Source organism: Tasmannia lanceolata, unplaced genomic scaffold (genome assembly GCF_043159265.1).
Source record: "Tasmannia lanceolata isolate RefF3 unplaced genomic scaffold, GAP_Taslan_0.1 ptg000004l, whole genome shotgun sequence".
Lineage (NCBI taxonomy): Eukaryota > Viridiplantae > Streptophyta > Magnoliopsida > Canellales > Winteraceae > Tasmannia > Tasmannia lanceolata.
The window spans coordinates 584,536-609,832 of NW_027518681.1; the positions used below are offsets into that span (position 1 = coordinate 584,536).

General features: G+C 47.2%; 1 protein-coding gene and 1 long non-coding RNA gene across 2 annotated transcripts; both read left to right on the forward strand.

Annotated features, from left to right (window-relative positions):
* Nucleotides 1-1,913: 1,913 nt before the first annotated feature.
* Nucleotides 1,914-5,530, forward strand: LOC143875986 (putative disease resistance protein RGA3). The gene has a single exon (XM_077377564.1). The coding sequence runs from the start codon at nt 2,091-2,093 to the stop codon at nt 5,178-5,180; it is 3,090 nt and encodes a 1,029-aa protein (XP_077233679.1). The 5' UTR covers nt 1,914-2,090; the 3' UTR covers nt 5,181-5,530.
* Nucleotides 5,531-5,616: 86 nt separating this feature from the next.
* Nucleotides 5,617-25,297, forward strand: LOC143875987 (uncharacterized). The gene is made up of 3 exons (XR_013250251.1): nt 5,617-6,380; nt 20,146-20,200; nt 25,029-25,297. It is a non-coding gene; the product is annotated as an uncharacterized LOC143875987 (long non-coding RNA).

A 25,297-nucleotide genomic window follows, 5' to 3' on the forward strand; every position in this document is an offset into this window, starting at 1 on the left:
GGTTGGGTCCGGTCAGGTTGGAAAAATGGGTTCGTCGGGTAGGGTTCGGGTTGGGAAAAATGGGTTCTGGTTGGGGAAATGGGTTCCTCAGGTTGGGTCATGTTGGCCTCAACCCGACACAACCCGATCCACCCGAGTTGCACCTGGAAATAGGAATCCTACTTTTTTATTTTGAAGAAATTGCCAATGGGGGACATCAAAATACGAGAATTGCCAACGGGGGACACACTTTTGAAAAATTGTTAGAGGGGGTTGATAACCCCCTTTTGGTTGATAACCCCCTTTTGAGAGTTTATTAACCTTATTTAGAGGGTTGATAATCCCTTTTAGAGACTTGATAGCCCCATTTCGTCCCTGTCTAACAATTTTTCAAAACTGTGTCCCCTTGGCAATTCTCATATTTCGATGCCCCCATTGGCAATTTTTCCATTTATTTTTCTGTGGAGGGCACACAGCCACACATCATATTTGCTTGTCTTAAAGTGGGTTACTGTTGTGGGATGCTCTCTTTGAATTCTGAGGTCCTTTGTCGGCCTCAACTAAAGTATAGAATTCTTATGGGAAATGATATTCCCTCCCTAAAATACCCTGTTCGGTGGGGGATTTTAATAGGATTTCAGCACAAACATGTTTTGATTCAATAAGATCACGTTTCTTGTCTTTAGCATTTATTGTCAGGTAAGTGCTTTTTGGGGACAGTAAAAACCTTTGAGAGCTCTTTAAATATAAAAAGACAATAAACATGAGCATCTTGTATCAGAACATGTTTGTGTTGAAATCATTTCCCTAAAAAACAAGTGTTTTATTGATATGCTGTTGCTAATTGTGAAGACCCGCCGAAGAGAACTAGGGTTGTTTTGAAAAATAAACCCTAAATTTTTGGGATAAGTTCCCTTCTTCAAGATAATTTATAACTTTCAAGAGGACAAATGCAAAAGTTTAAACATAAAAAAAAACTGTTAAACACTTAAAACACTCAATAAACCCCGAGTTTCTATTGAGTGACTGGTCACTGAGTCAAGTTGACTCAACTCAACTTCTTTTTAAGCACAGGGTATATGATTGTCCTTGTTGCTTTTGTCAAAGAGACGGTGAAAACTGAAAAGTGGGATTTTACATGGTGTAAGCCCTTATAGTACGGTATTTTTTTTAAAAAGTTCTGTACGAACCACACTATAGGATGATCCAAACCGTCCATATGTTGTTCCCAAAAAATCATTCCCATAGGATGATCCTAGCCTTCCGATCTATATAGGTTTCCATATAATATGTGGTTCCTCCATACATCGGAGGGTTGGGATCGTCCTATAGAAATTATTTTTCAGGCACAACCTATTTACGTTGTGGCCCATCAAATGAACGGTTTGGATCATCTTATAGTGTTGTCCGTAAAAACTCGTGAAAAAGGTGGGTTACTTTTGGTAAAGAGATGGTGATAAAGACAAGACTCTTGGAAGAGGAATCCTACTTTTTATTTTTCTGTGGTGGGCACACACCATCTTTGGTTTTCTTCAAGTGGGGATACTGTTACTGTTGTGGGATGCTCAATTTTGAATTATGTTGTCCTTTATCGGCCATAACTCTAAAGTATAGAATTCTTTTGTGAGAACGGTTGTCCAGGAAAAATTCACTCCTTTTTAATGTTTTTCTTTGCCTAAAACTTTAGGTGGGGGATTTTAATGTTAGGTGGGAGATTTTAAAACTTAACGAGTAATGTTAGGTGGGGGATTTTATCGGTCAGCAGGGGATATCAATTCCCATTCTTTTTTGAAGTTACAATTGTAAGCTTACTTTTCTTGAATCATGATTAGTTAGGAGAGATGATTTCTTCGCCCCCACTGTAGAATAATACACCCCACTGTAACGTGAATTGTGGGTGACTTTAACGCTTTTGACGTCAAATCACATTACAGGGGTATTATATTATCCTGTGTGAGCAAAAAATTCATCTCCCTTAGTTACTTGCTTTTGCTGCCAAAGCAAAAGTCTGTGTTTAGACTTTAGACTCTTTCTCAGACTCTTTCCTGTGAAAAAAAACAACATTATTTTTTCCAGTTTCGTTGGTTCTTCTCACCAGACAGCAAGAAGCTATGGCGGAACTACTCCTATCCCCTCTTGTTGGAGCACTCGTTGAAAACCTGACGGATCCAGCAATACAAGAGATTAAATTACAGTGGGGTGTTAAAGAGGAGCTCGAAAACCTGTCCAGCACATTATCCACAGTTCGAGCGGTGCTTAAAGATGCTGAAGAGCAACAAGTAACCAGTAACGCAGTCAAAGATTGGCTTCAGAAACTTAAGGATGTTGCTTACGATGCAGATGATGTAGTAGACGAGTTTGCCACCAAAGCACTCCGATCAAAGTTGGAAGGCAGAATTCAAACCAGCAAGGGGCATAAGGTACGCACCTTGTGTTTGTCTTGTATTACTTGCAAACCATTTTTGTTTCGACATGAGTTAGCAGACAAAATAAGGGTAATTCGTGAGAGACTTGATAAGATTGCAAAGGAAAGGCGTGACCTCCATCTCAAACAAAGAGAACGAAGGGAGCCTGAAATAAGAAGGCAATCACCGACCAGCTCCGTAGTAGATGAATCAGAGGTTTTTGGTCGGGTTGATGATAAAAAAAAGATACTGGAATTGCTTTTGTCGCCGAATGATTCTGTATTGTTGAAGAATATATGTGTTATCGCGATAGTGGGCATTGGGGGTCTTGGAAAGACAACTCTTGCCCAGCTTATTTATAATGATAAGAGGGTGGAGGATCATTTTGAGATTCGGGCATGGGTTTGTGTGTCTAAAGATTTTGATATTACTAGACTCACAAAAGCAATTATAGAATCGATGACTAAGAAATCTTGTGATCTCAAGGAAATAGATCCACTTCAAAACAATCTTAAGGAGATATTGATGGGGAAGAGATTTCTACTCGTCTTAGATGATGTATGGAGTGAGGATCCTAGTGATTGGACAAGGCTACAAGCCCCATTAAGTTTTGGAGAAAAGGGAAGTAGAATTATAGTAACTACAAGGAGTTCAGAAGTTTCAAGAATCATGAGCACAATTCCTGCCAATGATTTGAAGGGTTTAGATGAGAATGATAGTTGGTCATTGTTTACCGGGCGGGCATTCACAGTGGGAATTTCAGATGTATCTCAAAAATTGGAAGCAATTGGTAAAAAGATCGTGAAAAAGTGCGAAGGCTTGCCTTTGGCGATAGAAAGTCTTGGAGCTCTGTTGCACTCTAATACCGATGAGAGCAAGTGGGAGAGTATCTTAAAAAGTGAGATTTGGGAATCAGAGGCCCGGAAAAACATTTTGCCAGCTCTAAAACTCAGCTATGACCACTTACCTGCAAATCTAAAGCAATGCTTTGCATACTGCTCCCTATTCCCAAAGAATACTGACTTTGGTAAGGAACTTCTAATCCAGAAATGGATAGCAGAAGGATTCATTCAGCCTGAAGGAAGGAAGCGACTGGAGGACATAGGTTCTGATTATTTTGATATTTTGACATGGAGGTCATTCTTTCAAAAGTCTCAAACCATTTACTCGAAGTTCACGATGCATGACATGATTCACGACCTAGCACAATCTATTTCTGGCGAGGAATGTTTTAAAGTGGATAATGATAGTTACAACAACGGGGACGTCGAATTGCGTAGTATCCTAGCAAAAGCTCGCCATTCATCATTGATATGGGAGGACAACGTCAGCCCACAAGTTTTTGAGACCTTCCATGACAATAAGAGACTACACACCTTTCTAATATTTTTAACCTCCTTTTCATCCATTAGGCAACTCTCTATTAATTTTCTCTTAAAATTGACTTGTTTAAGGGTGCTAGATTTGGCTAACGCAAATGTCACAGAGTTGCCTGATGTCATTGGAAATCTGATTCATTTGAGGTACATTGACCTCTCTTCCACTAAAATTACAAGGTTGCCAGAATCAACGTCTAGCCTCTACAATCTACAAACACTCCGTCTTAATTATTGCAAGCAACTTGTAGAGTTACCAAATAACAGCAGCAACTTAGTTAACTTGCGACATCTTGGTCTGGAGGAATGTAGGATTTCTATGCCACCGGGACTTGGGAAGTTAACAAATCTTCAGACATTGAGTAGGTTTTTTGTGGACAGAAAAAGTGAATGTGGGATAGGACAGTTAAAGGACTTGAAGGAGCTAAGAGGAGGAATTCATATCTTACAGTTGGAGAATGTGATGAATACGAAGGAAAGCGAGGAAGCCAATCTCAAGGAAAAACAATACCTGGATGGTTTATGGTTGGAATGGAGTAATGATATTTCTCGAGATGGAGGAGTTGATGAGGAGGTACTGAAAGGCCTCCGGCCTCACTCCAGCATCAGAAAGCTACAAATAACGTTTTATGGTGGTGTCAGTTTCCCAGATTGGATGATGCGGGTGGATTCCTTATCCTACTTTAGCCTGACAGTGGTTTGTTTCTTCGGATGTAGGAATTGCCAACAGCTACCACCCCTTGGGCAGCTACCGTACCTCAAAAGTCTCTGGATAGTGGGAATTGATGGTTTGAAAAATATTGGGTGCGAGTTTGTTGGTGAGACCAATGGGGTTAAAAAGGGTTTTCCATTGTTGGAGGCTTTAGTGGTCGATGACATGCCTAATTTGGAGAAATGGTGTGGAGTAGAGGCTTACAGTATGCCCAAGCTCGATAAACTTAAAATATCAAATTGTCCCAAGTTGCAAGAGTTGCCACACCTCATATCGGTTAATAATTTGTCATTGGATTGTTGTCTTGAGATGGTATTGAGGTCAGTGCCTCGCCTCACTACGCTTACCTCATTAAGTATTACAAAGTTTGAAGGGCTAATATCACTACCTGAAGGGTTGCTTCAACCCCTAGCAGCACTTAAAAGGTTGGAGATTAAAAATTGTGGTGAGTTGGTGTCTTGGCCAAACAAGGTCAGGTTGCATAACCTCGCCTCTCTCGAAATTTTAAAATTGAACAGTGTCCCAAACTTGAATCCTTGGCAGACGACGGTGAGAAGCAGGGGCTTCCCATTAAGGGTGTCAATTTTGGCTCGGGCTCGGAAGCTCGCTCGAGCTCGGCTCGAAAAAAGCTCGGCTCGAGCTCGGCTCGAATCCTTAACGAGCCGAGCCGAGCCGGCTTGCCAGAGGAGTAATTATCATAAGTCATAACTTTTTTCCGTAATTTCCGTAATTGTCATAACGTCGTAACTTCTGTTGGTAAATTTTTAGTAATTGTAATAACGTTTTAACTTCAATCGGTAATTTTTCATTTAAAACTATACACAGCTATTCACTTTTTTTTCGTAATGATTACTTTTTTTCTTTTTTTTGCTTTGCTAGCGGCCTTTGCATGTGCGAGAATCTCTGCAAAAATGATGTTCACATGCCCGAGAAGTACAATAGTAGAAGTTTGCTAGCAAATTTCTTTTTAATATAACGCAACCAGCCAAGCTCGATAAGGCTCGCGAGCGGCTCGCGAGCCGAGCCGAGCCGAGCCTAGTTCGAGCCCGAGCCGAGCCCGAGCCTAACCTTTGACCTTAACGAGCCGAGCCTGGCCAAGCTCGGCTCGGCTCGGCTCGTTTACACCCCTACTTCCCATCATGCTTAAAACTATCAGGATAGTTTCATGTGATAGCCTCAAGTCTATTCCTATACAGGGGCTACGAAACCTCACGTCTCTCAAACTATTGATATTGGTTACTCAACTCCCATCCTTGCCAGAGGAGGCACTGCCCATCAATCTTGAATTCCTTTTATTCTTACAATGTCATAATCTCAAGTCCCTCCCCAAGGGAATGCTCAAGAGCATCACCTCCCTCAAACAATTGACAATTTTTAATTGTCCGCAACTCGAATTGTTGACATGCGACGTGGGGCTACCCACGACACTTACAGCTCTTGGGATCTACAAATGTGGTAATATCAAGTCCCTGCCAGAGGAGATGATCAGCATGCTCCCATGTCTCGCCATTGATAATATCGAGATCCTGTCCAATGGGATACACAAGAAGTTGACCTCCCTCCGACAACTGGAATTTGTGGGCTGTCAAGAGCTCGAGACGTTGCCAGGGGAGTTGCTGCCCACTACACCCACAGAGCTCCGCATACTATTTTGTGACGATCTCAAATTCCTGCCCAACGGGATATTCAACAATCTCACCTCCCTCGAACTATTGACAATTGATGCTTGTCCTCAACTCCATTCCTTGCCTGAGGATGGGCTTCCCACCACGCTTAAATATTTCTCGATTTCTCGATGTCCTCAGCTAGAGAAACAGTGCCAAAAGGATGGAGGCCAATATTGGCCTAACATCTCTCACATCCCCAAAATATTTATAAATGGGTCAAGGGTGTGGCCATTCTAGGCAGGTACACGACTCTCTCTCTCTCTCTCTCTCTCTCTCTCTCTCTCTCTCTATATATACCTGGTTTTGCTTTTCTTCAATAAAACAACTGTGTGAATATCCTTTATTCACTGAGCCCTAAAAAACGGGATTTCCCCTTTCCAAATCCATTTTTCTTCCCCAAATAGAAGCTAGCCCATATTTACACCTTGATTTTCACAAAAAAGAGCATCAAAATCCCTTGATAGATACGCCTCTATAAAACCTAAGCATCCTCCATAGACCCGACTTTCTCACACTAGAAAACCCACAACTACAAGCTCTTACTTTTCTCTCTTCAGTCAGTTTTTTTTTGTTCTTTTCTTCCCCTTTTTCTTCATTTTTTTCGCTATTTCAATCCGGGGCAGCAACAAACAGTGTTGTTATTAGATCTCCACAGTTTTCTTTTTATCTAATGCTTGCAATTTCAACTTTTTTTATGCATGTTCTCTGACTTTTCTTTGCTCTGTTGCTATTGCAACATCAAAAATCTTGAAAAAAAAGGCTATTAGATCTACACAATTTTCTAATTCTACCTATTCAACATGGGTTGTTAGAGAACCTAAAATCTTCCAAACGATCATTTTCCCTGCAGGGTTCATTTCAAGCTATTTTGCTGCCATTCTTTTATCCACTTACAGTCATACATTGGCAAGATTCATGAACAATCTCTGTTAGGCCTAAAATCGGTAACAGGTTATGGTAGGACTGGGTGGTCCGGGCTAACGAGCCACGGCTGAATGGCTGGTTGAGTCCTGCGCTGCACAGAGTACAGACAAGAAAGAAAAGGGTCAGAGGACCAACCCGGAGTGATACTCCGGACGGGTGCTTCGACACTCAAGTCAGTATGAGCAGGAGTGTAGAGCAATGTCAGAGCAAAAGCTTAGAGTTTTGGTTCTCAGATTTTCAGGACCCTCACCTTAGAACAAGTGAAGGCTATTTATAGTGATTCTGAGCCACCTGTCTAGGACAGGTGGTAGTTGTGAGCCAGGTGGTGGCCTCTGTATGGACCAGGTTTCATACCTAAGGAGGGCAGGTGGAGGTCCCTGATTGGTCCAGGTGTCACACCTAGGGGAGACAGGTGTTGGCCTTCCAACGGTCCTTGTGAGGGCCACGTGCCAGAAGCTAATTGGATGCTGAGTTCGGACCCCTCAGTGCTGAGTCCGGATTGCTGAGTCCGGATTCCCTCAGTGCTGAGTCCGGATTGCTGAGTCCGGATTCCCTCAGTGCTGAGTCCGGACCCTATCAGTTGCCCCCTGGTTCTTCAAGCCATGAAAGTGGCTAGAAGAAGCAAAGATAAGGTAAAGACAGCGTCGGGCCGGCCTTAAGACCTCCAGGCAGCTGAGGCCGGGCTCAGACTCAGCTAGGAGAAATAGTGGCTGGACAGGAGACTCCTGGCGCCCTGGCCTGGCCTTGGCGTTTAGCCTGAAGGAGTACGGCCGGGCAGAAGGCATTCGACTATCCAGCATGGCTGAATTTTTGACCAGGGGCCTGGGCGGCCAGGGGTCCTGGACGTCCTTGGTTCAGGAAGTCATGGGGTCCTGCTCGGCTAAGGCTGTGAACGGCCAGCCGGGCAGGTCTTTGCTGGTGAAACTTTTTGTCGCCTAGCGCTTTTGTCGTCTAGCGAACGCGCCATATCCTGTCCGGACAGCCGGACAGGTCTCTTGTCTTTTGAATTATCCTGTCCGGACAGCCGGACAGGTCTTTTATCTTCTTGAATCATCCTGTCCGGACAGCCGGACAGGTCTTTTGTCGCCTAGCGCTTTTGTCGCCTAGCGAACGCGTCATATCCTGTCCGGACAGCCGGACAGGTCTTTTGTCGTCTAGCGCTTTTGTCGTCTAGCGAACGCGCCATATCCAGTCCGGACAGCCGGACAGGTCTCTTGTCTTTTGAATTATCCTGTCCGGACAGCCGGACAGGTCTTTGTCCTCTTGAATCATCCTGTCCGGACAGCCGGACAGGTCTTTTGTCGCCTAGCGCTTTTGTCGCCTAGCGAACGCGTCATATCCTGTCCGGACAGCCGGACAGGTCTTTTGTCGTCTAGCGCTTTTGTCGTCTAGCGAACGCGCCATATCCAGTCCGGACAGCCGGACAGGTCTCTTGTCTTTTGAATTATCCTGTCCGGACAGCCGGACAGGTCTTTGTCCTCTTGAATCATCCTGTCCGGACAGCCGGACAGGTCTTTTGTCGCCTAGCGCTTTTGTCGCCTAGCGAACGCGTCATATCCTGTCCGGACAGCCGGACAGGTCTTTTGTCGTCTAGCGCTTTTGTCGTCTAGCGAACGCGTCATATCCAGTCCGGACAGCCGGACAGGTCTCTTGTCGCCTAGCGCTTTTGTCGCCTAGCGAACGCGTCATATCCTGTCCGGACAGCCGGACAGGTCTTTTGTCGTCTAGCGCTTTTGTCGTCTAGCGAACGCGCCATATCCAGTCCGGACAGCCGGACAGGTCTCTTGTCTTTCGAATGCCCCATATCCTGTCCGGACAGCCGGACAGGTCTTTGTCTTTCGAATGCCCCATATCCTGTCCGGACAGCCGGACAGGTCTTTTGTCTTCTGGCGCTTTGGGACCTGTGCCTTGTATTTAATGCAGGCGGCGCATTTAATGCGAGCGGCGCATTTAATGCGAGCGGCGCATTTAATGCGGAAGGCGACGTGGCGCACTCCGGCTGGCGGAAATGGGCGGGATTTTTCCCGCTCTTCCCAGCTTCTCTATAAATACAGGAGTTTACTCTTCATTTCTTACTTTTCATCTTTTACTCTCCTCCTCTTCTGTTCGGCTGCTCAAGTTTTCTGCCCGCTTCGGATCAGTGAGCCCGGAGGTCCTCGTCCAACACTCCAGTTCGGTAATCTTTTTTAGCTTTTAGCCTTTCTTTCTTTTTTTCCTTTTTATGTCTAGCACTAGTTCGGAGACGGACTCCAGTTCAAGGGAGTCCGGTTCGACCAGTACCGCATCGGGGTCCGAGGCATCAGAGAGGGCGGTTCCGGCCTCACCTATAGTGGAGGCCGGTGTTGAGGGCGAAGAGCTAGTGATCATAATAGACGAGGAGAGCGGTGAGGAAATGAGTGTGGACTTAGACACAATCCCGGCCTGTGGGGACGGACCGGATCGGGTAGAAACCAGCGACGATGATGAGGACGTCGAAGCGGCAGTCCCTCAATCGTCGCGCATGCCAGTCGAGGTGATAGCGGAGGCACAGATGGAAGCCAACCCGCAGTATAACATCGGGGCCCTATACGAGGTGAACCATCTGTGGCCGAACAGGCTTCAGATCGTCAGGGACAAATACTGTATTCCTAGCCGGTACATTCTGAGGGCGGCTGTCGAAGGGGATCGGGCCAGCAACGATAGCGCAGACCTCTGCGTGTATGAGGAGGCCTTCCGGGCCGGGCTTAGGCTCCCCTTCCACCCCTTCTTTGCGGATGCACTGAATTACTACGGGCTGGCAGTTACACAGGTCGTCCCGAACTCTTGGAGGACACTGATCGGCTTCTTGTACCTTCTTGAAGTCCGGCTCCGTAGGAACCCCACCGTGCCCGTCTTCAGGATGTGTGCGCACCTGAAGAGGCATAAGGACGGCGGCTGGATCTACATTAGCCAGAGGCCTGAAATGAAAATGATCACTGGGATACCTTCTTCCATTCACACATGGAAGAACAGGTTCTTCTATGTAAAGGACACCGCGCCGGGCTCGCAGTGGCCGTTCTCATTACAATGGAGAACGCCGGACACTCGCCGCCTTAGTAAAAAACTAGCTCTCGAAGACTATGACCATATGACCTTCGCTCTGATCAAAGAAGAGCTCAAGCGAGGTCCAGTTCACTGCTCAGAGTTCGAAGAAGAGGCCGAGCTGGTCGCACTCGGGGTCAGCCGTGCGACGCCGGCACGTACGTAGACACTATAGGATAGCATTTATTTTTCTGAAGTATTTTTCAACTTTCATATTGCTGACTGCGCTCCGTTCTCTTTTGCAGAAATGGTGAAGCAGATGTCCCTCTTGGACAGAATCAAGCAGTCTTCGGGCGCGTCCCCAGCGCAGGAGCAGCCCCAACCAAAGGGCAAGAAGAGGAAGGTGCCGGAGTCGACCCCGCCGATGGTCGCGCTGGCTAAGCCTCTTAAAAGCAGCCGGGCGACGCATAAGCTTGCCCTATCTAGCCGGGCAGACACCACGGGTCAGAGCTCCAAGTCCGGAGCGGCGACGGGGTCAAAGCACGGCGGGGCAGTACTGGGTATGCCGGCTACGGCATCGGTTGGAGGCGACAACGTCTTCCGCCCGAACTGGGCCGTGCAGAAAACGGACACCGGCCTGGGGGATACCCGGGTGGCCGCAGAGTTGATGTACAAGGGTGTCCTCGCCCGCGACCGGCTAGCAGTCGAAAAAGAGGTGCCGGAGACCTGCGAAGCGGCAATCAGCTCCGCCCTCTATCAACTCCAGGTGTACTCAAGGGATATGGCCAAGAAGCGATATCTCTTCTCTGAGACGATCACAAGGATCGAGTCCGAAAAGGCCCAGCTCCAGAAGGAGAACGGCGAGCTCAATGAAGCCGTCCAGATCAAAGAGGCCGAGCTCAACAGCTTACAGGACGAGCTGCAGAGGGTCAAAAACCAGGCCGTGCAGGATCTCCTGAGTGCGGCTGAGAGGGCCGGAAGGAAGGAAAAGGCGGCCGTGGAGAAGGCCGTGAAGGAAACTGAGGAGAGGAAGGAGGCCCAGCACTTCGACTTAGGCCTCCAGGCCTACAGGGCGGGTTTCCTTCTCTGCTCCGAGCAGGTGAAGAGGATTCACCCCGGCATCTCCTTGGACGGGCTAACCGTCCCGTATGCACCTCCAGAGGACGAGGAAGATGAGGAGGAAGACGAACCGGACTCCTCCCGGCCTATTGAGGTGGATGCGGAGGTGACTGTGGCCGCCGTCTCCTCGGCGGAGGGTGGCGAGCTCGCAGCCCTCACTCCCGAAGGGGTCGTCACCGAGGTGGTGGCCGACGAGGAGGCCTGAGCAGCAGCCCTCTTTCTTTTTTGTTTGCACAGTCGGTAACGCCTATTCTTTGTAAGCCAGCTCGGCGAAGAGAGCAATTTTGTAATGCGAATATGAATACTGAATACAAATACATTTTTTGTTAAACTGTCTGTACAGCATTCTTATTTTTTTGTACGTATTATTTCTGTGCTTCATCGAGAACCGAGCTGGGAATATTTGAAGTTGGTTTCCACCACGGGCATCCTGGCTGGAACTGATCTCCAAGCCACTAGGACGAGCCGGAGTGCACCACTGCTGCTCGCCCTAAGTCTGAGAGAACCGAGCTGGAAGCTTGGTACTCAAACACTTAGGAAATATTTGGAGGTGGTTTCCACTGCGGGCGTCCTGGCTGGAACTGATCTCCAAGCCACTAGGATGAGCCGGAGCGCACCACTGCTGCTCGTCCTAAGTCTGCGAGAGCCGAGCTGGAAGCTTGGTACTCAAACACTTAGGAAATATTTGGAGGTGGTTTCCACTGCGGGCGTCCTGCCTGGAACTGATCTCCAAGCCACTAGGATGAGCCGGAGTGAACCACTGCTGCTCGTCCTAAGTCTGCGAGAGCCGAGCTGGAAGCTTGGTACTCAAACACTTAGGAAATATTTGGAGGTGGTTTCCACTGCGGGCGTCCTGGCTGGAACTGATCTCCAAGCCACTAGGATGAGCCGGAGTGCACCACTGCTGCTCGTCCTAAGTCTGCAAGAACCGAGCTGGAAGCTTGGTACTCAAACACTTAGGAAATATTTGGAGGTGGTTTCCACTGCGGGCGTCCTGGCTGGAACTGATCTCCAAGCCACTAGGATGAGCCGGAGTGCACCACTGCTGCTCGCCCTAAGTCTGAGAGAACCGAGCTGGAAGCTTGGTACTCAAACACTTAGGAAATATTTGGAGGTGGTTTCCACTGCGGGCGTCCTGGCTGGAACTGATCTCCAAGCCACTAGGATGAGCCGGAGCGCACCACTGCTGCTCGTCCTAAGTCTGCGAGAGCCGAGCTGGAAGCTTGGTACTCAAACACTTAGGAAATATTTGGAGGTGGTTTCCACTGCGGGCGTCCTGCCTGGAACTGATCTCCAAGCCACTAGGATGAGCCGGAGTGAACCACTGCTGCTCGTCCTAAGTCTGCGAGAGCCGAGCTGGAAGCTTGGTACTCAAACACTTAGGAAATATTTGGAGGTGGTTTCCACTGCGGGCGTCCTTGCTGGAACTGATCTCCAAGCCACTAGGATGAGCCGGAGTGCACCACTGCTGCTCGTCCTAAGTCTGCAAGAACCGAGCTGGAAGCTTGGTACTCAAACACTTAGGAAATATTTGGAGGTGGTTTCCACTGCGGGCGTCCTGGCTGGAACTGATCTCCAAGCCACTAGGATGAGCCGGAGTGCACCACTGCTGCTCGTCCTAAGTCTGCGAGAACCGAGCTGGAAGCTTGGTACTCAAACACTTAGGAAATATTTGGAGGTGGTTTCCACTGCGGGCGTCCTGGCTGGAACTGATCTCCAAGCCACTAGGATGAGCCGGAGTGCACCACTACTGCTCGTCCTAAGTCTGCGAGAACCGAGCTGGAAGCTTGGTACTCAAACACTTAGGAAATATTTGGAGGTGGTTTCCACTGCGGGCGTCCTGGCTGGAACTGATCTCCAAGCCACTAGGATGAGCCGGAGTGCACCACTGCTGCTCGTCCTAAGTCTGCGAGAGCCGAGCTGGAAGCTTGGTACTCAAACACTTAGGAAATATTTGGAGGTGGTTTCCACTGCGGGCGTCCTGCCTGGAACTGATCTCCAAGCCACTAGGATGAGCCGGAGTGAACCACTGCTGCTATATACTGATGGCTAAATGAGTTACTCAAAGAGGGACAATTATTTGGGAAACTTATTTTATTCATTACAGAATTTGGATGATTACAGCAGTTCTTTACAAGCCTATGAAGGCAAACAAAATTACTGATAGTAGATCCGAAGATTTCTAGAATTCCAAGCATGTGGCAGTATCTGTTCGTCGAGGGACTCTAACCGATAGCTTCCTGGGCGGATGACTTCCTTGACTCGGTACGGTCCTTCCCAGGTCGGAGAGAGCTTGCCCACGCTTCTTGGCTGGGAAACGGAGGCTTTCCTCAGGACTAGGTGGCCAGCGCGGAATTCTCTTGGTCGGATCTTGACGTCATAATATCTGGATACTTTCTGCTTATAGGCCGCCGACCTGATCTGAGATTCCTCACGGACTTCTTCAAGCAAGTCAAGGTTGGCACGGAGTCCGTCCCCGTTGAGCTGCTCACTGAAATGGACGATCCTTGGGGAGGGGGCGCCGATGTCAACCGGGATCACTGCTTCTGTTCCGAAGGAGAGATTAAAAGGCGACTCGCCTGTGGCCGTACGCGGAGTAGTCCGATACGCCCAGAGCACATGATACAGTTCATCTGCCCAACGCCCGGCCTTGCCATCTAGTCTCTTCTTTATCCCCTGCAAGAGGGTCCTGTTCGTCACCTCTGTCTGCCCATTCGTCTGAGGATGTGCCACAGATGTGAATCTTTGCTCTATGTGCAGGTCAGAACAAAACTTTCGGAAGTTCCTCGAGTCGAACTGCTTGCCATTGTCCGTTATGAGGACCCGGGGGATTCCGAACCTGCACACCACCGATTTCCAGAAGAAGTTCTGTACATTCTGCTCTGTGATCCTGGCCAGAGGCTCTGCTTCTACCCATTTGGTGAAATAATCAATGGCGACAACGACGAACTCACGGCCTCCTGAGGCCGGCGGAAAGGGGCCCAGAATATCCATCCCCCATACTGCGAAGGGAAGAGGACTGATGATCGGGGCCATCGGAACGGGTGGCTGGTGGACGGCTGGAGAGAACTTCTGGCACTTCTCACACTTTTTCACAAGGCTCAGCGCGTCCTTCCTCAGCGTAGGCCAGTACAGACCTCTCAGGAGGATTTTAATGGCCAGGGCCTTGCCCCCGAGGTGCTCTCCGCAGATTCCTTCATGGGTTTCCTGCAGGGCTAACAAGGCATCACTGGGGCGAAGACACTTCAGATACGGGAGGGTATACGACCTCTTGTATAGAGTCTCGCCATCCAGTGAAAACCTCGCTGCCCTCTGCATGACCTTACGGGCTTCCTTTCTCTCTCCCGGGAGCTCTCCGCTGCGCAGATACCTGATTATCTCATCCATCCAGCACGGTTCATCGTCAATCTGCATCACCACGACGGACTGGGCGTCGATACTGGACCTCTTCAGGAACTCCATGCGAATTTCCCTGAGGGCGGTGTAACCTGAGGCTGCGAGCTTTGATAGCACATCTGCCTTTACATTCTCTGCTCGGGGGATTCTGACGACCTCAAAGCTCTTGAAATGAACGGCAAGACTGCGAACCCTCCCCAGGTACTTGATCATTCGCTCTTCACGGGCTTCATATACTCCCTGGATCTGACAGACGACGAGCTGTGAATCGCAGTACGCCTTTAGCCTCTGAGCACGGGTCTGTACAGCAAGATTCATCCCGGCGATGAGCGCTTCATATTCTGCTTCATTATTGGACGCACGGAAACCGAACCTCAAGGCATAGTTTAGGACGAAGTCCTCTGGTCCAGTGAGAACTAGCCCTGCACCACACCCTGTCTTGTTCGATGACCCGTCCACGTAAACTTCCCAGAGCGGCTCTTCATCAAAAACTGGGTGCGGGATGACGGTCTCAGGCCCGGGGGGCGGTGATGCTCTGGAAACGACCCGAGGATCTGGCACGGCCAGCTCTGCTTCTGGAGATGGAACTGCTACTAGCCCGGGGTCTGGGTCCGGAACTGTGCACTCGGCTATGAAGTCAGCGAGGATCTGAGCTTTGATCGCCGGCCTGGGTAGGAACTTGATATCAAACTCACTGAGCTCCACGGCCCACTTGACAAGCCGGCCCGAAGTGTCTGGCCGGTGGAGGATCTGTCTGAGAGGCTGTCCTGTCAGGACCTTGATTGTGTGCGCCTGGAAGTACGGCCTTAGCTTCCGGGCCGCCGTAATGAGGGCGCACACGAGCTTCTCTACTCTCTGATATCTGGTCTCTGCATCATGGAGGACCTTACTAACATAGTAGATCGGCTTTTGCTGATTAGATTCTTCTTTGACCAGTACTGCTGCAACCGCCAAGGGTCCCGCTGAGAGGTACAGAATCAGCTCTTCTCCTGGCTCCGGCGTGGACAACAAGGGAGGGGAGGACAAATACTGCTTCAGCTCCTCGAACGCTGCTTGACATTCCGGAGTCCAGGGCGCGGTTTTTATACCTCTGATCGCATTGAAGAAAGGGAGGCATCTCTCGGCGGATTTTGAGATAAACCGCCCCAGAGCTGCCACCAGCCCGGTCAGCCGCTGTACTTCTCTGATAGTGCTGGGAGGAGTCAGCTCCATTACCGCCTTGATCTTCTCCGGGTTCGCCTCTATTCCTCTCTGGCTTACCATGAAGCCCAGGAACTTGCCCGCTCCGACGCCAAACGTACATTTGGTCGGATTAAGCTTCATGTTGTGTTCCCTCAAGACTTGGAAGGCCTCTTCGAGGTCGGAGACGTGGTTGGAAGCACTTCTGCTCTTCACTAGCATATCATCAACGTAGACCTCCATGTTCCGGCCAATCTGATTTCTGAACAGCTTGTTGACGAGACGCTGGTAAGTGGCTCCCGCATTCTTCAGTCCGAAAGGCATCACCCGATAGCAATACGTCCCCTGGTCGGTAACGAATGATGTCTTCGGGATGTCAGACTCGTACATTCTGATTTGATTGTATCCCGAGAAAGCATCCATGAAACTGAGCAGCTCGTGACCTGCTGTAGCGTCAATGAGCTGGTCTATTTTTGGAAGTGGGTAGCTGTCTTTTGGGCAGGCCTTGTTCAGGTCTGTGAAGTCTATACAGGTCCTCCACTTCCCGTTGGACTTTTTTACCATTACCACATTCGCGAGCCAGTCCGGATACTGGATCTCACGAATGAAATCGGCCTTCAAAAGCCTCTCCACCTCTTCTCTGATGGCTCTCCGTCTCTCCGGTGCAAAGTGTCTACGCTTCTGCTTCACGGGCTTGCAGGTCTGATCGACACCGAGCTCGTGGGTGCTAATCGACGGGTCAATGCCGGGCATGTCTGAAGGAGTCCAGGCAAAGACATCTGCATTGGCCCTGAGGAACTGAGCGAGATCCTGCTGCGCGGCTTCTGGCAGGGCAGAGCCGATCTGGACAACCCTCTGTTCGTCATCGATGTTCAATTGAATAGAGATGAGGTCCTCTGCGGGCTGGTTGACTGTGATCTGCGCTTCGTCTCTCAGATCGTACAGCTCGATTGGAAGAGACTCAGACGCATTCTTCCCTCTCAGTGCTGCCGCATAGCATTGTCTTGATTGGGGCTGATCCCCTCTGACTTCACCTACGCCTCCTGGCGTAATGAACTTCATCTTCTGGTGATAAGCGGAGGGAATCGCTCGGAGGAGGTTCTGGCCAGGGCGTCCTAGAATGGCGTTATAGGCCGACTTGGCCTTAACCACCAGGAAGGTCACCATTGCGAAGGACTGGCAGGGCGGCTCCCCGATCAGAACTGGAAGCTCAATCTGCCCTTCGACCTTGACAACTTCTCCCGAGAATCCGAACAGATCTGAGTTGGCCGGCTTCAGACGGTCAGCTCCGATCATCATCTGTTCGAAGGCGTGGTAGTAGAGGATGTCGGCGGAGCTCCCGTTGTCGACCAGGATCTTCTTCATTTCCCAGTTCGCCACTAGCATTGTGACGACCAGGGCATCATCGTGCGGGAGGATCAGACCGTCCAGATCTGCCTCCGAAAAGGATATCTCATTTTCTGGCTCGGCCCTCTTGCTGCAGGCATGGACGGCGTTGACCTGCCGGGCATAGGTTCTGCGGGCCGATGAAGAGGTCCCTCCCGCGGTCGGCCCTCCTGAAATGGTACCAATAACACCATGAGGTTGGAGTTGAGGTTGAGGTACCTGAGGAGGGAGAACGGCCGGGGCTGGAGCCTGGATGCGGTCGCCCAGGGGTTGGGCGTCTCGAGGACTTCTGTCTCTGGGTCTCGGGTTGTCCTGGCGCTCCCTTCTATTGTCGTTATTTTTTAAGTACCTCCCGAGGTACCCTCTGCTTATCAGCTGCTCGATTTCCTCCTTGAGATGAATGCAGGCGTTGGTGTCGTGGCCGTGGCTCTTATGGAACCGGCAATACCTGGACATGTCTTGGGTGCCTGCCTCCGACGTCTGCTTCTTCGGCCACCGGATGAAGTCTTCTTTCCGGATGGCTGCCAAAATTTGAGCCCTAGACGCGGTGAGGGGCGTGTAGCGCTCCCTCGTCGGGGGGCTACTCTCCTTTCGAGGCCGGGGGGAGCTCCTTTCCTTCCGGGACGGACTGCTCTCCTTCCTCTGAGGTCTGTCATCCCTACGCTGCTTGGCGGGGTTCTTCTCCTCTGGTCTTCTCTTGCTGACGGAATCCAGGGCAGCGAGAGTCTCCTCGACGGAGATGTACTCTTCCGCCCCGGTCATCAGATCTGCCAAGGACTGCGGATTTCGCCGGGCGACTGCTCTTCGGAAGTCGGTGGACCGGGCTCCGGCCAGAAGAGCATTCGTTGCCGCGGAGGGATCCAGGTTGGGTACCTGAAGGGCCTCCCTGTTGAACCGGCCAACGAACGCTTTTAAGGCCTCACCGTCTTCCTGCCTCAGGGCCATTAGTGAAGCCGTCGTCTTTCGAGGCCTCCTGCTGCTCATGAAATGCCGGGCCAAGTCGTCCCCGAAGTCGTCGAAATTGTCAACGGACTTGGGCTTGAGCCGTGAGTACCAATCTCTTGCGGCTCCGGTTAATGTGGTGGGGAGTGCCCTGCAAAGGAACCCGTCCGACGCCTCTTGGAGAAGCATCGTGGTCCTGAAGGTCTGCAGATGATCCACGGGGTCGGTGGTCCCATCATACTGCGGGATCTGTGGCATCTTGAAGCCCAAAGGGACTGCCGCACCGAGTACCCGATCTGTGAAAGGGGGATTGCTACTAAAGATCCTTGAAGCAGGGCGGCCATGATCTCTAGCCAGCTCCTCGATTCTGTTATCGATCTTCTGGATTCTTAGCAACATCGGATCATCCCTCTGTTCGGCCAGACGGGCAGGTCTACTTCTTACGGCTGATGGGCTCCTTGCGGATCCGGACTGGCTGAGGGGACTCCTTCGCCGGTGCCGCGATCCCTCTCCGTGCATAGGGTCTCTCTTGCTGCCCCGCTTCTGCACGGAGGGAGATCGTGACCGGTGATGCTGTCGACGAGGCTCAGGACGCACGCTCCTGTCCCGCGAGTGGTGGTTTCTTCGAGTGGAGTGACGAGTTTGGTCGCGGGGTGGAGACGCGCGTTCTCTGCGGGAGCTTTCTCCCCTCTGAACAGGTCGAGAAACCTCGACGGGGTGTTGCTGGAGTGCGGGAGCCGCATTCCTGAACTGCGCAACTACAGCGGTCATTTCCTGAAAAAGGGCCCTCATCTCCCTCGGGGTCGGGGTGGGGTCTGAACGGTCCGAGTGGGGCGAAGTCCGCTCCACGGCCGCCCCGACCTCCACCTGTGAGGCCAGACGCTCACTTCGTCCTTCACGGGGGGCCGTAGCCCGGGTAGCCCGAGAAGTCGGAGGTGCTCGCTTGCCGGTCTGTCCTACCATTTTTATCTGGGTGAGATTTTCGAACAGCTTTTTGTTGCGTAGTCCCACGGATGGCGCCAAATCTGTTAGGCCTAAAATCGGTAACAGGTTATGGTAGGACTGGGTGGTCCGGGCTAACGAGCCACGGCTGAATGGCTGGTTGAGTCCTGCGCTGCACAGAGTACAGACAAGAAAGAAAAGGGTCAGAGGACCAACCCGGAGTGATACTCCGGACGGGTGCTTCGACACTCAAGTCAGTATGAGCAGGAGTGTAGAGCAATGTCAGAGCAAAAGCTTAGAGTTTTGGTTCTCAGATTTTCAGGACCCTCACCTTAGAACAAGTGAAGGCTATTTATAGTGATTCTGAGCCACCTGTCTAGGACAGGTGGTAGTTGTGAGCCAGGTGGTGGCCTCTGTATGGACCAGGTTTCATACCTAAGGAGGGCAGGTGGAGGTCCCTGATTGGTCCAGGTGTCACACCTAGGGGAGACAGGTGTTGGCCTTCCAACGGTCCTTGTGAGGGCCACGTGCCAGAAGCTAATTGGATGCTGAGTTCGGACCCCTCAGTGCTGAGTCCGGATTGCTGAGTCCGGATTCCCTCAGTGCTGAGTCCGGATTGCTGAGTCCGGATTCCCTCAGTGCTGAGTCCAGACCCTATCAATCTCCATTTATTTTTAGCCCAAAGGTATTCTCTATTTACTTAGCTTAGGATGGACCACCTATGCAAAGTAACTGTATATGTTAAAACATGATCTAGACTTCTACATACTTCAAACTAGGGTTATCTGTCTTATGTCAAAATTGCCTTCTCTAAAGTTCTATGACAATTGATACGATGCTAAGAGGGCTATTTTATAAATTTGTTCCCTTTATATTTTCAAATTTACTTACCAAATGTGAACTGGATTATAACTTGTTTTACCAAAAAGAAAGCTAACTGGGATGAATTTACCTAGTATGCTTCATTGAATTTGTGTTATGTTTTTTGGTCACTTTGGGGTTTCTCTACGTGGTTGTTTGTTATGAGATCTCTTTATTTTCTTTGCCCCTAGGCGCTTCTTCCCTTAGTGTATTGTTTCTTATATTTTTATCTGTTCACCTTTGTTGATGATTTTCAGCTTATCCAGCAAAAAGGAAATTGCCAGGCTTATTGCTAAAGAATTTGATTAAAAGGTGAAGTGAAACTACAGCCTATGCACATATAACTTCATAAAAATCAGACCAAGCACATATAACTTCATATTTTTTTGTTGATCTTTCTACTCTTGGGAATATACATTTAGAAGGCTTCAACTATTGGGTGTTCAATGTCAGCTTGTGTAGTTTCTTTCATATTACTTGATCATGCAGCTGAAATTCCAGACATTAGCTCTCTAAATTTTCTTTTTGTTAAAAACATAAAAACAAAAAACTCTAAAAATATTATTTCTTCCTTTGTTATGTTGGCTGGTTTTAAACGTTATCTGATTGATGATTTGTTTTGCAACTGATTACATTCTCTATATTCATAAGATATAGACACTAACGGTTTATCTCTTTCTTTTACCATCAAAATTAAATTTGTTCCACCTTGCATGGAAATTTCCTCTCTCTCTCTCTCTCTCTCTCTCTCTCTCTCTCTCTCTCTCTCTCTCTCTCTCTCACACACACACACACACACACACACACACACACACACACGCGCACACACACACACACGCACAAGGCTTGAAATGCTTTTCTGCCTCTTTCCATATGTTTCCCCTCTCACAGTGTTTTTTTAGAGATCTTAATCCATTCATGGAGGTTTGTCACATGTCTTGGTTTAGTCTAAATCTGATGCATAACAATAACATTAGTCCAAATTGGGCTGCAGATTTAGAATCAATATTGCATAGTATACAATAAGTTAATTTCTTACCTATCATCTATAAAATATTTCATCTTGGGGACCTATTTAAGAAAAAATAATCATGTTAGGAATTTTTTGTCCGTCCATATAAACTCGATGTATTCCAGATTGGTTCTACAGACTAAACCTATTCTCAAGCTAATTTGGTCTGGAAGACTTTGTTTGATGTAGGCATAATATGGTTTATTCATATTGGGATTAGTTATGGTTTATCTAGATAGCTTAGGATGTATTTTTGCTGGATCTAGGATGGGATTCTACAGATGAGAAAAGAGAAGAGAAGGAGAAGAATAGAAGAAGAAGAAGAATAGGGAAAGAAGAGTAGAGGAAGAATAGAGGGAGAAAGAGGAAGAAAGTAGAAACATGCGGGGGGGAGCCAATCAATCAATTAATCCTCAAAACTTAAAATCCCTAATACATGAGGCCTATTTATGGGCAATTGAACTAAAATTCCATGGAAAATAAATAAAATCCCTAAAAGCTAAAAAAACATGAAAATAAAATTCTAATAACTAAATAACTTGGAAATTAAATCCTAATGGACAAATATGCCTCTTATTGGGCCTACTATCTGCATCATTCTCCCCCTCTTAAAAAGAACTCACCCTCGAGTCTAGTCCGCCTCGATCAAATATGTAGACAATCCACTAAAGTAGCAGTAGTCAAAGTGACTCCTGATATCGAATGCTCGTGACAACTGCGAGAAGCGTCTGAAATGCCGGCAGAGCGAGAGGGAAGAAATCGCCCATGTAGAATCATATGAACACAAATCGGCTGTAGAAGTAAACTGGCTGGGAAGATATCAACATACTCCTCTTGAATCGACATAATAGATATGGGCGATACCAATCCACGACCATCCTCGAAAAGATCAACACCCACTGGTATCCCATCAGGCTCGGTAGAATCAATAATAAAGTTATCTGCTAGTATCTCAACATGCTCAGTAGAATCAGCAATAAAATCAACTGTTAGGACCGTATCTGGCTCAATGCTATTGACCGGTGTGCTAAATTCTCTGTCTGAATATCCACTGGAGACTCAACACCGCCACTATGCTCATGTCCTGGTGTGGAAGAGGTATCATCAGTGCAATGCTCAAGCTCTCCATGCTTTGGTAATATGCTAAAGTTCCATTTCCGTCAAACAACTGCTGCAGATTCCTATACTAATTCAATTCATCAATCTGTGATGGCTTTGAACAAGAGTCTTTTCCTTGTGAATTTTTAGTCGTTTAGTCTGATGGGTGATTCGAATAGACGATGTCCATGACAAGGGAAGTTTTCAGCTGATGTTGGCAGTGACTCTAGGTTCAACTCTGCTAATGGGTTGAGCTTGAAAGGTTGCAATAAAGAGAGGATGTGGGCATCATGTTAGCGTTAGGTTGCAATAAATTTGGTATGTGGTTTAATACTTTTTTCCAAACACTGTAAATGGGAGGATTTAGATTCAATTTTTCACTAGCTTCCTTTAGAAATACTTTGAACGAAGGTTTAACAAAAGTACATTCCATTGTTCTTCTACATAAACAAAAATCATAATCGTTGCCTTCTAGAAATGTCATCAAGATAAAAAAACATTTGTTCATTTTTCTCGGTTCACAAAAGGTAACATTCATTGGGATAATAAGAGAAATTCTTTCTCTTTTTCAAGGCACACAAAAGAAGACCCCTGTCCAAAAATCATCTCTTGAGAAATTAGAGAAAGAAAATTGTTATCTGTCTCAAAAACTAGAAATTCACACTAGTCATCAAATGGAAACACAAAGGTAGATATAGAGAAGAACATTGTTCTCTATTCTAAACCAAAATTCTTAAGCAAATCCTCTCCCTCGAACTTGTAAAATTTTGGACCAAAATCATCCTAAAAACTTTTAACTTTTAAAGTAGATCATCCTTCCAAACCAAACACGTGAAGGGAATTTCTGACTTGAAATTTGGATTTCAAAAAAACAGTCCACTTTGACGTACTTTCACTCTTTCTACAATAACTTTTTAAAGAGAGCTCTGATTCACAATCCATATTTTTTTGTAAGAAATTAGACTAAAAATTCTTTCTATCAGTATATAATGAGGAATGCTAGACTCATAGGAGCCCTTGCAAAAAAGCAGGGAAAGGGCGCCCCCATTGGTCAAAATCCCTTTATGACAGTTATGACCGTGATTTTTTGCGCCATGCTAAATGTGTTTTGACCAATGAGGGCGCCCTTTACCTGATTTTTTTGCAAGGGCTCTTGTGAGTCTAGCATTCGTCGTATATAATATACTACATTTTAACTAAAATAAAATTTTAAGAAATAAATAAAACGTGCATAAATTTTGGACTAGATTTTCAACACCGCACATCCTAAGCTCTGATACCACTTGTTGGCCCCAAATGGATTGATCAATTATGTAGTGTTGTAATGTGTAAGAGAAGGGATATAGGGAACTACATGGCCAAAGGGCCCGTGTAAAGCTCCACTAAAAATACAAATGAAACACCAAAATAAAAAGGACTTTTATTTATCAAAACAACTTACAAGAGATTTGGTGTTCTTCTCCCTTTTTCCTTAGAATCTCTACACTTCCTTTCCCTTGAAGCTTACGATCTTTAAGCTTACACTTTCTACACAAATGACTTCATACTTATAGACACAAAACACTCCTAAAATAGCTAATTACATTAAACACTTTGTTGTAGTTCCCATTAGGTATCCTAAGCAACATCATAGAAACTCCCCATTGACTCTTTGAAAAACAAAATCTGATATACAAGTTATAACAAAGAAAAAGGATGGATTCTTATCAGCTGCCTGACCATTTTTCCTAGTGCGCTAATGCAAACATTATTTTGAATAGAGATTGATTGCGATCAAATTCATTTTAATGTTGTTTCTCTATTGGGCACTTTCTTTAATATTCAGTTCAGTTTATGGTGAATACTCTGTTATAAAAATTTATAAAAATTGATGTGCAAATCTGTAATTTAGGATGAGATAATACCTTATACGAAATTAATCTGGTAACTTCAAAAGCAGATTTCAACAGTAACAATTTTCTGCAATAATAAACTGTAAAGGAAGAACAAATCGTTAGATCACTTATCGAGTTGAGGCACGAAGAATCTTCGCTGTCCTTAAGGCAAATCTCGCCCCCACTATGACGAATCAACGGTGCAGATGGGCGTCACGGCGTATGCCTCCAGGATACAACAACTCTCGCTCCAGGGGTGTGCACTCACGCAGCCCGGATGCCTAACAACTTGCTTATATGTGCCAAAAGCCTTGATCAGAAAGGTTGGGAAAACCAGAAGGAAACCAGAGAGAGGATCGCAGAAGAAGAATCCGTTCTCTCTTTTTTCTATCTCTGTAAAACCGTTTTCTATAGAAAAATAATAGACACGTTGGGATGAAACGTCGCACTCTTTTAATGCGTGAGAGACGTTTCCCAAACGGTCACAAAACCATGATTTAAGGAATCTCAAACGGTAAAAAGTATTAAATAATGATTAAAGAAAAAGAAAAGAAATAAAATAAAAAGGCTTTGGGCCCACGCGCGCGGCCGGCCGAGCCGCGCCGGGCCCGGCGGCGCGCGTGTGTGGTAATACCAAAAGCCCACCGGACCCAAGTGGGTGATCCGTGCGCGTAGGATTCCCATGACCTATTTCTCATTCACAAGACTAAGAGAGTGAAAGTATATATATGGCCACTCTCACCCTCTCACACTTCCCATTTGGGACTAAAGTTTTCTCATGGCTTTAGTCTTTTTGGAGGGAAGCTTTAACTTTGAGTGAGAAGCCCTAAAGCAAAAAGTAAAGCCAATGTAAAAGACTAAAAGCACCCCTTTGTAAGATTGAATTACAAAAAGACTTTTGCATAAAAAAGTCAACATACTCCTTACCATTGTTTGAATTATTTACTTGTTTATTTGTTGCTTCAGTTGAAAATGCCAGCAGAAATAATTGTTTTGGCGTTTTTTTCTCAAACTGTACATTCCAGACTATGTATCTGGATTCTGAAGATGGTTGTGTTTGTGTACCTCAGCTAATCAACAAAACAGGGATTTATCATTTTAACTTGAAGTCCAGGTATTATAAATGTCAACTTACATGAGAATCTTTCCATTTCAGGTTAAGCTAATTCACAATTCAGAAGGCATCCTCTACTCTTGGGAATTTGAACATCATAAAGTCTGGAATGTAATATCGAATAGTTATGTCCCCACATGCATAGCTGTTTTTTGGTTGGTGTGCAATTAACATTTGTACTCATGCCAATGTGATAAGTGAAGAACACAGCATCTTCCATTATCATCTTGTTATTTCTATTTGAACTATTGTAAATGGTTTCAAGCTTACGGACTTCTTAATGGGGGGGGGGGGCTCATAGATTGGCCTTT